Genomic DNA, 12,717 nt, shown 5'->3' with positions numbered 1-12,717 from the left:
GAAATTCCAAAATAGTAGTGTAATGTAAAACTCGGACATAATTTGGAATAATACAGTCGTACTCCCGACAATTGCTGGTTTCTTTTCAACTTTTATAAAAACACATTTTAATTTGGCTGCATCAGATCTTCATTGTGGGCATGCAGACCTCTTGGAATCTTCCTATACCAGGGATTGAACCCACGTTCCCTGCATTGTAAGGCAGATTCTCTACCACTGAGCCACCAGGGAAGTCCACTTTTCAACTCTTTTGATTCAACAAAGTATCCTACCCAAGAACTTCCTCTCCTTTGTAATAGGATTGTTAGAGCAACTAGTCAAGGAACTAACAGTAAAACAACAGCTAATCTGTAGAGACCAGTGGGACGGCCTGAAGGTAATGGATAACACAGAGTTCATGCTTTGCTGGATGAGGCTCCAAGAGCTTTGTATACTCTGTTCATCTATTTAACCCTTGTAATGAGCCTGTAAGGTAGGTACTGACTTTATCCCAGTCGGGTAGATGGGAACACTGCGGCCAAGTTAAAGCAATTTGCCTAAAGGTCATACAGATAGGATTCCAACCAGGCAGTGTGGCCTCCAAGCTGTGCTTCCCACGTTAGGCTACATTGCCTTTCCTGTAAATGGCAAGGCTGCTCAGAAGGGTAACTGGAAATCCTCCCTTTCCATATGGGTGCATGAACTTGCCCTTCCACTTCCATACAGACGAGGGCCTACTCTGCCCTCTGACCCACTCACTTCTCTAAAAGGAAGAGGGTGACTTTCTGGTTGCTAAAGTTGGAGATACTATTGAGCATCATAGGCATCAGAGCACAGCCTGACACAGAAAGGGAGCTTGTAGCTAAAGCTGCGTAAATTGCAGGGCTGATGTTCAAAACATCTTAATTATCAGTTCATCACCACACCAACAGACTAGGGCAGCCCCAACCACCAGTGAGCTGGAGCTGACCATGGTATGTCAACAGGATATTTGGAGAGCCCTACTGCGGTCTTTGTCACTAGCCAGCCTCCTCAGTGACAGACAAACTATGCTGATTTCCATCAGTCTGGTTTTGATGTCTTCAATTTGTTCTGGACTCAGAGGGGAAGGACAAGGATGTAAATAATCATTACCATCAAACCCCAACAGTCCTCTGCACTTTTCAGATGATATTCCCAATACTAAATTCAGTTTCTGATGACATTTTGAAGGTGATATCGACAAACCAGAACACACTCAAAGCCAGGGTCAGGCCTGCACTAGTAACCGTGTGGTATGAAGTGGAGGAAGGGACGATAGGCTGTTCATTTCCTCACTTCTATGATGGGTATGGACAGACTCAGTACGTCAGACTGGGGAAGGTGTGCAGGGTGGGGGTGTGTGGCGTGGGGCAGGACATGGGACGTGAAATGGTCTTTGTCAAAGAAACTGACAGAGGTGGGCCCTTGTTACTCTAAACTGGGGGTCACAGAACTACAGCCACAGGTCTTCTGTTTTGCAAATAAAGTTCTACTGGAACATGGCTAGGGCCCACTATTTACATATTATCTGTGTAATTACTTGTGTAATAGGCTGCTTTTGAGCTCTACAAAAGGTGGTTGAGCAGTGTGGTCTGCAAAGTCTAAGACAAGTAGTAGCTGGCTCATTCCAGAAAAAATGTGCAGACTTCTGGTCTAGATCTAGGAAAGTAATTCTAACAGCTTGAGGAAGGGAAGGGGGAGGAGAAGGGAGGGAAGAAAAAGGAGTGGGCTCAGAGCTGGGGTCTTCGGTATGGAAACCAGGGAAGGCTTAGACAAAGGAACTGGGATGCAGCCACCACCATGCCTAACAATGTGGGGATCCCTCCTAATGTGAGCTGAGCCACAGTATAACCTTCCAAACTGAATTATTTACATCATTTCTTTGGGTGACTTCCTAGATGGTGAAGAAAGCAGGCTTTTCTCCAGTCTTTCAGAATTAGTAGCATATCAACAATGTAAATCCAAGCACAGGTAATCAAAAATGTTTTAATGATTAATTTTAGACATTATTTAACATTGTGGGTATATCCAGATGAGCTTAAGCACACTTTGACAGCACACTATTGAATGTTACAGTTTTTGTGTTGAAATATGTAAAGACATTCTCAAACTAGTACCTAGGAAGACATACATTTACAAATATACACATTCTAGATTTGATAAGGTAAATGTAAACAGATGCCATGACTCCTTCCAAACAGAAAACCCACAAGACTAATTAAGAGAACCCAACTGGCTCCCTGTAATATGAATGTGCAAAATTAAAGCATGATAAACTGATATTTACATAAATATCAAACCATTCATTTATACATTGTCAATGACCTTCTCAGATGTGTCACGAGTGGTTCAATGAATGTATTTTTCCTCAGTGGAGAAGGTATTCAGAGGCTAAATTCCAATACTTTAAAATGACACACACACAAAACAGTCTTTTTCTGTTTGACCACTGCTTCTAGGGTATGAGACATGATTTTATGATAAGCAGTCTTATTTTTAAACAAGCATTTCTAAACAAATCTTTAGAGCTGGAGCAGGAGAAAAAAAACCTTACAGGTGCTATTAGATTCACATTAACCAAACCAACTCTACTCAGTTCTCTAGTTTTCTCATGCTGCAGCTATCTGTTTAATTTTACCTTGAATTTTTCTAAGGTCCTTCCCACCCCACCCTTCCCCATTCATTATGGTAAGCTAGGCACATTTTCAAAGGAAGTGTGCGTCAAAACAGATAGATAGCAGTAGAGAAGTCAATCCAAATTGGGACCTCGGCAACCAGTCCCCCCACTGCTCATCTATGGGCCTCTGTCAAATGGCTAAATATTCAGTCATGTCTCTTGAAAAGTATGTATCTTCTCTAAGTGGAAAGCAAAATGGGCTTTGTTTCCTGTATAAAAACACTTACACTTCTGAAATTTAAAACGGCCTACTCATCCTACACACTTCCTGAAATCCTGAAGACAAAGAATATATATTTAAGTTTCATCAAGACTGCTTTAGCTCCTCCCTCCCTTTTTACATTATTAATAGTGGCACTCAAAATAAAAAAATAAGATCTGTTAAAAAGTTAAACTGACTGTTCCACTAGATCTGAACCTGCCTGATTTAAAGCCAACATTACAAAAACTGAAGGTGCCGATTTCACACGGACAAGTCACCTGAAGTCCTGTGTCACACGTTAAGTTCCATAAATCATGGTGATTTTTCTGAACGGAGCTATTAGAAATGAATAAAAACTTGAAACATACCCTAATTGAACTTATAAGCTTTGGGCCCCGCTTTTTCAATTTTAAGGCATGTGTGTTTCTCTACTGTAACAACATTATACAAATTTACAATCACATGCACGATCAACAGTTAAAAAAAAAAGTCTGGATTACAGTGTTATTAAATTGTGAATCACAATTCAGCACCTATCATGTTATAACTAATAAGGCAACAGCAGTGTCGTGTACTACAATAACACGCCCTCCACAGTCTAGCGCAGGGGTCGGTGAGAGCCCAGAAATGTTAAAAAATCTTATGCCTACTTGGATAATCTGTCTACGTTTTCTAGGGGTTTGGAACTGATGGAAGAGGTCCTATGTGAGTCACACTATTGTAGGCTGACTAGTTACAGCAGCTGTTAACGAGCATTGGGCACAAGTCAGATGTGCTTACAATCAGACGATGTGGTTCAGAGGCTGCCAGCCCTCGGACCTCAGTCCTTCCGCTGCTTCCTCGGCTTCACATTGTTCTCCAGGGAAGAGAAGCTGCTGGTGTGGCCATTCAGGGCAGCCACGGAGCCGTTCTGGTGGTCCTTTTGGTGTTCTCTCCTCCGGGAGACACCCTTCTTGTTGTAGGTCTGCAACACATAAGGGCAGATGGGAGCCACAGCAGGGGTGGGGATGGGGGTGGGGCCTGGCCACATCCCTAATGCCAGGGCCAGAGCCTCTGGGGAACGGTGCCACCATATTAGAAGTAATGTCTGTGCTCAAGCGACCTGGAAAATGTTTTGGGTTTTTTTTTTGCCACTGGTTTCAATCATTCTTTCATTTTCTGAGGCTCAGCCTGGGTATGTTCACTGAGTCATGGGCGGAGGTATGGATGTTATTTGACAATTAGACTGAAAATACAACTTGCACTTCACTTGGCTCTGCCCTGCTGTCTCCTGCTGTCACTCACATCCTCTGCCTTCAAAACTGTCTCATGGCTTTAGCAACTGTCTTGGCCCTTTACTTACAAAAGCACTCTGCCATGAATGGCAGTCAAAACAGGTGTGACTTCAGCTTTGTTGGGCCCCATCTTTTCTTTAACCTCCCCCGTCATTGCCCTGAAGTGCAGCATGAGCTACCAGCCAGGCAGCAGGAAGATGCAACCCAGAGCCGCCACCCCAGGTATGTCTGGGAAAATGTGTCTGTCTGGAGGGGGCGCAGGGAGGCGCAAGTGTGCTGGGCGCCCCCTGCCCTGGCATGGAGGGGGGTTTGTGCTGCTGCATGTGATCGGGCTTTCCTGCCTCTGCTCAGAGCCTCTTATTTTGCTCCCGCCCAGCCCCTGTGCCTGCCCGGAGCCAGGCCCAGCTCAGGGAGCAGGGACACACGAGACCCAGAGGTAATAGGAAGTAGGAGAGTCAACGGTGACCACACAAGGTCAGGCTCCCCCAAGGCATCAGCCCTGAACAAACCCTTCCATGGGCAGAAACCTACACCACATCATACACTTGGGAATGATCTGTGACCCCAAGCCTGAGCAGTGGGGAGAGGAAGTGTAAGGCAACTGCGGAAAAGGGCTGATTTCTATCTGCAGCTGGGGACTGTAATGGAAAGTTCTTCAGATATTTAATTTAGCCCTGGCGTTTAGGGCAGTGGGGCTGAGAGACTGAGATTGAGACTCACCTATGCCACGTCTGCAGCAGCCCCAGGGAAGCCGAACGGGACAGCTCTGCTTTCCCACAGGGACCTGGAGCTGCTTGTGCCAAAGCCGCAGAACTCCAAGGTCTGGCCAGACTTCAGCACCTTCCACAGTTGGCAGAGACCCCACCTCCACCCTGCTTCCGCCAAGGCAGGGGCTCCTCAATAAAGGAATGAATGAAGGCCTTGGCTGCAAGGACCCCAAATCCCAATCACCACAGAAGAGTGAGATTTACCTGAATGTAGAAGTTTGTGAAGAGGGCGATCAGAGAAATCATGTATCCGATCTGGAAATACAACCAACCGAGAGGGAAGGTGCACGGCCAGATGACCCCACAGCTGGTCTGGATGATGGTCAGCACAAACTGAAGCTGGGTGGGGAGGAGACATAGCTGAATATGCGGCCATGGCCCACGGTCAAGGCGTCTGCCAAATGGGTGCTCTACCCTGCACCCCCGAGTTTGGGAATGAACACTTACTAACCTTTCTGTAGGTACAGAGGTCATTTCAAAATCACGAGGCATATGCTAAACGTATCCCAAACCTCTTATGCATCTGTGTTTGTCTTATGTACACACTCCTCCCTTTCCAACTGCTGCAGTCACCTTCTCTAAAGCTCAGGGAATAGCCAGCAAGGCTTTCATTGTATATTTGGAAGTTCTGGGAGTAGATTTACAACATACACACATCAAAATCCTTACGTTGTACACTGCAAACTTATACAGTATTATATGTGAATTAGCTCTCAGTGAAGCTGGAAGGAAGGAAAAAAGAGAAAACGTTTTAAAAAACCCAACACACACTTCAGGAATACAGTACAGGAGATGCAACGGTACTTTTTGTTTATTCTTCATAGAGGAAAGATAGGCATGGAGTGTATGTTTAGAGGGGCCAGGAACCTCACTGCAGGATGTGCAATCCCATGGGACTCTTTCCCCATCCTTATCCGAGGACCTTCTGATTTGGTGAAGGCTGGGGTTGGGAGACAGACTTACTCTCTTCCTAGGATATAAAGCTAATTCCATAGATTATTTCTGACAGGTACATCTTGAGAAGCAGGGAAACGGCTAAAAGGGGTCAATATAAGGGACAGCTGCTGGACGGGCATGTTTAAGGAGTGAGTGGAGGACGAGGCTCCGCCCACGGGATTTTGGGCCACCTCTCAGTGTTTCTATGTAGGGAACTGTTTTTTGTTGTTGTTGCTGTTGTAACTATAAGTGGCGCATAGAATAAATACAGGGAAACTGGGGGCAATCTTCCACCTCAAAGGGCAGAGGTCAACAGGAGATCAGCTCTCCAGCCTGCTCTACATTTGGCTTCAGAAGAACCACACTACGTGCAGCAAGTCAACCCTGGCATCACTTCTCACGTGTAATGAGGAGGCTGAAGAACAGTGACCCTTCCTCACAAGTGGCTGGGGCAACATAAGAAGGATCGTCAGGCAGCTGGCAAAGAGGTGCTGATGAAACACCAAACACAGAAGCAGCCAGAAGGTCTTCTCAAATTTGTTTTTCCCCAGATGGTTATTTTTCAATATTGAAGAATCACAACTGACACAGAGGAATCTAAATCAGCTTGGTTTCCTTAGAAAAGAATGTGTTAAGAAGGCAAGACCAGGGCTAAGAATTTAGTATCTAATGTCAACAAGTCAGCTAGCCCTGGCCTATCGCCTCTGCATCCTCCTCTATAAAGTAGGGATAATAACATAAAATCAGGCTACTGGAACAACCCCTATAAAACTGCTCGCTTGACATGAGCACGTGGTAAGCTCAAGGAATGTCAGCATTTGAACAGCAGTGATAGTATTATTAATCAGTTTATGAAAGAAATCACAAGGGGAGAGGAAAATGCGCTATAGTATACTGACATTGAGAAGGAAATGGCAACCCATTCCAGTACTCTTCCCTGGAGAATCCCATGGAGGGAGGAGCCTGGTAGGCTACAGTCCATGGTGTCACAAAGAGTCAGACACGACTGACAACCAAGGAAAGCTTTTACAAGGACGGTGGGAAATAACCACCAAACAGCTGCTGGGACGTGGGCCCAGGAAGGGGGCTGCCACCTGGGGCACCGCAGTGCCATCCCTTCCACCATACGGGCTGAGAGGTCGCTCGACACCTGCATCCTGGGCTCGTCTGGCGGGCTACAGTCCATAGGGTCGCAAAGAGTCGGACATGACTGAAGTGACTTAGCACACCCTGGACCTGGGCTCCTCCTAGCAAATCCTGGCACTCCTGGAAACACGGGTACACAGACTGCACCTTGGATTTGGATTATAATTAGAAAACACGGACACACATGGATGTTCTGTGCACAAACTAAGAAGAAAGGGCTGAACTTAACAGTCTGAGGATGAATTTTAGTCTTTGTTCCCCAATTCAACTAGCTGCCTGCCCACTGGCGTGTTGTCTCCATTGACTGAAATGGATGGAATTCCCCGCTCTGCTCACTTCAAGATGTTTAACTGGATCGAGAGAGAGGGAGGATGGGAAAGGCACCTCTCAGGAGCTTGTCAACAACACTGAAGCCAGGAGGGCAGCAAGGGCAGCCCAGGAAGAGCTCGGTGTCCCCCAGGCGGCGAGTCCTGCCAGAAAGAGGCTGCATTACTCACCAGCTGCCCCTGCGTGATGTACTTCTTCCACCAGAGGTACGGCCGCATGGACGGGATGGATGACAGGCCATAGTACGAGTACATGAGGACGTGGATGAAGCTGTTAAGTGTGGCGCCAAAGTAAGCTGTAGGAAAAGAGGGAATTGGCGAGGAGGATGCATCAGTGTTCTGTATGTGACAGGTAACAAAACCCAAGATTCTTTTTAAATTCAAAAATTAAAAAAAATGTTTTTAAACAGGTAAACACTGCAGCAGCAAGCTGGCACTGCATGGGCGTGTGACCAGAAATCAATTGCCATCTGGTCAGGCAGCCGTCAAAAGGGTTTAAGCCCAGGGTCAGCTACCAGGTGGGCATCCAACCAGGAGTCAGGAACCACCCACCCCACTCTGGCATCTAAAGGCTTTGCTGCCAGGCCCCCACCCACTCCCAGAGGATGCTGCCCAAGTGTCTCTGATACTGCACTGAAGCCTTAGGAAAGACAGCCACAAAGGGTGGGAAGCTCAAAGCTGGCCGTCTCTACACATTTGCTGAGGTCTGGGGAGGAGGGCTGTGGTGCAGAGGCCATATATTCTTATCAGTAAGAGAGAGTCTAGAGCCCAGTTCCTTAGAGATGAGAGACCCAATATTTACATCACAATTTGTCATTTCCAGTAGAATCACCCAGTCTTTTTTCAGACTCTCCATCCTCTGCCCCCATAGCCAGCAACCAAGCAAAGCAACCAGCTTTCTCCTCCCTCTGTGGTCAGGCTGAGCTATGACAGTAACTGGGGGTGTGACCTTGGACGAGTCACATCCATTCTCTGGTTGTTTCTCATTTGTCATTCTGAGGGAATCTGACATTTAAAGCCTTCTTCCATTGGGGCTTTCCAGGTAGCTGGGACAGTAAAAGAATCTGTCTGCAATGCAGGAGACCCGGGTTCAATCCCTGGGCCAGGAAGATCACCCTGGGAAAGGGAATGGCTACCTGCTCCAGTATTCTTGCCTGGGAAACTCCATGGACAGAGGAACCTGGCAGGCTACAGTCCTTGGGGTTACAAAGAGTTCGATAAACCTGGGTGACTAACACACTTTAAAATGTGGGCAGGTGCCACTTCTATTAGAAAGTTAAGTCAGATAATCTGCAGGCAGGGGGTGTGAGTTCTACCAACCCTTCTACTGTCTCAGGGTTCTCCCAAAGTGGAAGGAGCTGTACTTGGAAAGCCCTTGCTGGTTCTAGATTCCTCTGACTGTGCGCATCCTGGTGGGCCAAGTTAATCAAGGGTGGTGCTATCCTGGGGGGAACACGTGAGCAGACCGAGAGGATCAAGTTTGTTGGGGATGGATATGAGGAACTCTGACTGGGACATATTAGCCCTCCTGGGCTGAACCCGAAAGGGACAATCTAATTCATGGGACACTTCCAGACCACAAGCTTTGCACATCCTGCTTAGAGAATTTACTTCAAATGTTGCTGCTTGTCCCAGAAGCTGCCCAGCTAAACATGCTTCAGGAACATGAGGGTCACTATGTCAGAGGATGTGTAGACGCCCTGAGGTACTGCAGGGAAAGCTTGTTCCCTGGAGCCCACTCCTTGGCGCGATTCCATCTTCCTGGTCTGTCCCTGCCAGTCAAACACCTCTCAAATGTGTCCAGAAACAAGGATGAACAACCTGGAAGAGAGAATTCTGTCCAGATTTGTTCAAGTGCCCCAGGCTGGGAATCTGGTTTTTCCCTTATCTTGCCACATCAGCACAGGATGTATCCCAAACCAGAGAAAGGATCTGTCAACCTGAGTGCACAGGCCACGCAGACTGTCATTAAAGGCAATCTGGACACCATGGTCAAAGGCCTGACCTAGAAACCTGCAGAAGCAGCACCTTTCCTCTCAAAGCCTTAGTTTCAACTCAGCCTCTCTGCTCACCCCTGTCCCCAAAGATGTTCAGACTCACAGTGGCCACAGGGGACCCAGTTCATCACAAACCACCAGATGTTGAGCATGCTGGCGTGGTGGTACACGTGCAGGACCGTGATCTGGTGGTTGTTCTTGCGGAGGATGAAGAAGAAGGTGTCCATGAACTCGATGAGCTTGGAGAAGTAGTACCACCACAGCACACGGATGATCTAGGACGAAGGGGCCGTCAGCGTCTCCCGCCGGGCTGTGCACCCACCCCGGGACCTCACCGCCCCACTAGCCCTGCTGAAGCTAGTCTCTCTGCAGGGCCTTTGACCAGAACACCGGGGGGAGGGGGGCGGGTGGGGTGGGTGGGGGGTTGTGAAGGGCAAGCTCTACAAGGGCTTCATGCCCTTCACGACTCTTTAACAAATCCCTGTAGGCTGCCTGTTCCCTCTGGAGCCATCGGAGGAGGAAAACCACGAGAAAGGCACTTCCGATTTCAGGGGCTGGCGTGGTGACAGGATACACGGCAGAGCGGGCAAGAAATCTGGATGTCCAGTGCTGTGCTGTGCCCAGTGAAATGCCATACGGGGGGCTCCGAGGAAATGACTGCCAGGCTGAGGGTAGACTGCAGCCTTTTATTAAAAGTAAAACCCTGAAAAATACTCCAGTATGGAAGCTGGATCACACTCAGATCACACTCAGAGGTGATGACTAAAGCCATCACCTGATGAACCTGTTTATGTAAACAGAGAGCAAATACTGGCAAGCGCATGCACTCTCTCTTCCCCGGAAGTTGTTAACAGGACTCACTTTTGCAGACAGGGAGACTTTAGTTTCCCTCCTATACTTTCCAGGCTGCTTAATTTCCCTTACCATGGGCACACACCGCTTTTAAAATTCTTTTTAAAGAATGTCCAAAGGGATGACCTGGACGGCCATCTTGCCTCGTGTACAATTTCTTTATTAAGAAAACAAAGAGCCAGTACCTTCATGTCCGCTTCTCCTCCACTGCGTGTGCCCTGACAGAAGAAGTTGTACTGGCCTTCCCATACTCCCGTCACTAACTGGGGAAAAAAGGAGAAGAGAGGAAAAGCCAGTCACCAAAATCAGAACCAGGAAACGCCCTATTCAATTAGACTTCATCGTTTGAGAATCCGTGCAGACTGTGGGCTGTGCGGAATCAAGGGTGCTCTGGGCAAGCCGTGATGACGGGGAGGGTGAACCAGGGGGAGTTCAAAAGCCTGGGACTCAATTTCCTGAAGGGCGGGCCCAGAGCCACTGCAGCCGCCTCTACAGGCCCTGCTTGGCCGCACTGCCTTTCTTTAGAACCCTCCGTCACAAGCACCTCCCCAATCTTGAGGCCTGAGGGATCCAAACGTGTGGGCTCCTGCGCTGATCCGATCAGAGTCCTGCCCTGCCACGGCCTCGGGGGAAACCACTGGCTTTCTCAAACCTGAATGCGTAGGCCCAGAATGAAGTTAAGGACACGTCGAAAGGCAGATGGATGGGCATCCAGCAGGTCTGGGGTGGGGCCCAAGAATTCCTATTTCTCGTAGGTTCCCAGGTGAACCTGAGGCTGGTCTAGAGCCCTCACTTAGAGAACCACTGCTGCCAGCTTGGGGCAACTGAGTCCAGCCTCAGCCTCCTCACTGTTTTCTGTGTCGCGTGCAGATCCACAGCTCAGACCTCTGAGAACTGAGCTGTGCCCACAATGCAGAATTCATCTGCGGCAGAAGTGGGCACTGCGGTGCCACAGAGAGGACCCTGACGTGGGGGGCAAAGTGCAGGGTCGCCAGCTCTCCGTGGGGGCCTCAGCTGCCACACCAGGTCAACATCTGCTGGGGGAGACCTAAGGACCTGTTCCAGAGGGAAGGTGTGATCTGAGCCCCTGTGCATGCCCACAGTCTACCCACTGCATCCCAGCCAGCCAGACACCCACGAGATGTGCCTCTTTCTCCATGTAGACTGCAGCTCACCACCTCCTCCTGAAGCTTTGGCGTCCTCAAGTGTTCCTGGTGGCCCTCCCTCTGGTGGTCAGCGGGGTAGGGGAGGAGAAATCAGAGGTGGTCTACCTCATGCCTGAGCTCATCCATGGGTCCCACACGAGGAACCGACCCCTGGGCCTCAGTGGGTGGCTCTTGGCATGTTTCCAGCCCAGATGCAAGAGCAGCACAAGGGAACTCAAGTGATGTGCAGATGCCATGGCCCCAGCCGGGCCACCAGAATCAAAACTCCAGAGAGTCTACCACTGTGGTTTATAAAGCATGGTTCCCACCCAACAGCAACCTCTCCCAGGAGCACCCAGGAATTTGCTAGACAAACAGAATCTCGGGCCCAACCCTAGACCCACCAAATCAGACATTGCTGGGAGTGAAGTTCCGTGGTGTAAGAACAGGCTGTTTAGGTGATTTTCGAGGCAACTGATGAACTGGCTTTAAACAGTGGTTCCCATCCCAGCTGTACGACAGGCTCACTGGGGCAAATTTTAAAAATGACTAATGCCTGGCCTCCTCCAGGTCATTGTGGGGCCTTTCACAACACACTCAAGGCAACTAGAATGTGCAACTAGGAGTGTGAGCCACTGGTTTCATACTATCTGATTCCAGTAAGAAACAGTTCACCTACCAGTGTTGTGAGAAAGATGTGCCTGAGACCCAAGAGAACCTCAAGGTTCTCCCACAGAGCATGACTAGGGGCGGGGGCTGCATACAGGGAATGTCAGCTGATCGCAAGGGTCTGAGGACAAACAGTTCAACTTCCATCCAGTCTGACCTCAGAGACAGAAGCCAGCAGTGGGTGTAGCCACTGCGCTCATACTCAACACCCTGCTTCAATCTGACTTTCCTTCTGCTAACTTCCTTTCTGTTATTTTTGCTTTGCATTGTCATCTTCTGTACCTGGAAAAAGCACGAGTTACGTGGCCAAAGATAAGCACAATGATTCAGAGCACATCATTTTATAATGAAAATAATCCAGGAGTAGGGAGCAGAATTTAGCAAGTCACCTAAATTCCCCTAGTCCTTGATCATGTTTTACTCTAAGAAGAGGAGGCTGGATTAAATTATTTTCAAAGGCTCTAACTTTTTACAGTACTACATTAAGATTTTTTGAAAACAGGTCACATGTAAGCTATATTCTACTATTTTCAAAAAACCAGACCCATAGAGAATTTATTGGAAGGTATTATCTTTCTGGTCTTTCCTTTCTGAAGTCATGCCAGTTAAGCATACTGCATACAGACCTATTAGAAGTCCCAGCAATCAAGAAATAAAGCCTGAGTCTAAAGTAGAGACTGAGAGTGAGAGTGAGAGTGAGAGTGAGAGTGAGAGTGAGAGTGAGAG

At 48.2% G+C, this 12,717-nt stretch overlaps 1 protein-coding gene across 2 annotated transcripts in view; it reads right to left on the bottom strand.

Moving 5' to 3' along the window:
* Positions 1 to 1,960: 1,960 nt before the first annotated feature.
* ELOVL5 (ELOVL fatty acid elongase 5) overlaps positions 1,961 to 12,717 on the bottom strand; it is a 66,979-nt gene continuing 56,222 nt past the window's right edge. For both annotated transcript variants that reach the window (XM_040249461.1, XM_040249462.1), the window contains exons 4-8: positions 10,363 to 10,440; positions 9,429 to 9,600; positions 7,500 to 7,624; positions 5,125 to 5,259; positions 1,961 to 3,843 (exon numbers count right to left, since the gene is read on the bottom strand). In XM_040249461.1, the coding sequence (XP_040105395.1) occupies positions 3,700 to 3,843; positions 5,125 to 5,259; positions 7,500 to 7,624; positions 9,429 to 9,600; positions 10,363 to 10,440 (654 nt within the window). In that variant the 3' untranslated portion in view covers positions 1,961 to 3,699. The remainder of the gene's footprint in view (positions 3,844 to 5,124; positions 5,260 to 7,499; positions 7,625 to 9,428; positions 9,601 to 10,362; positions 10,441 to 12,717) is intronic.

This window comes from Oryx dammah, unplaced genomic scaffold (genome assembly GCF_014754425.2).
Source record: "Oryx dammah isolate SB20612 unplaced genomic scaffold, SCBI_Odam_1.1 HiC_scaffold_11, whole genome shotgun sequence".
NCBI classification, from domain to species: domain Eukaryota; kingdom Metazoa; phylum Chordata; class Mammalia; order Artiodactyla; family Bovidae; genus Oryx; species Oryx dammah.
The sequence above is the reverse complement of the archived record's forward strand: the minus strand, read 5'-3'. Positions and strand labels throughout refer to the sequence as shown.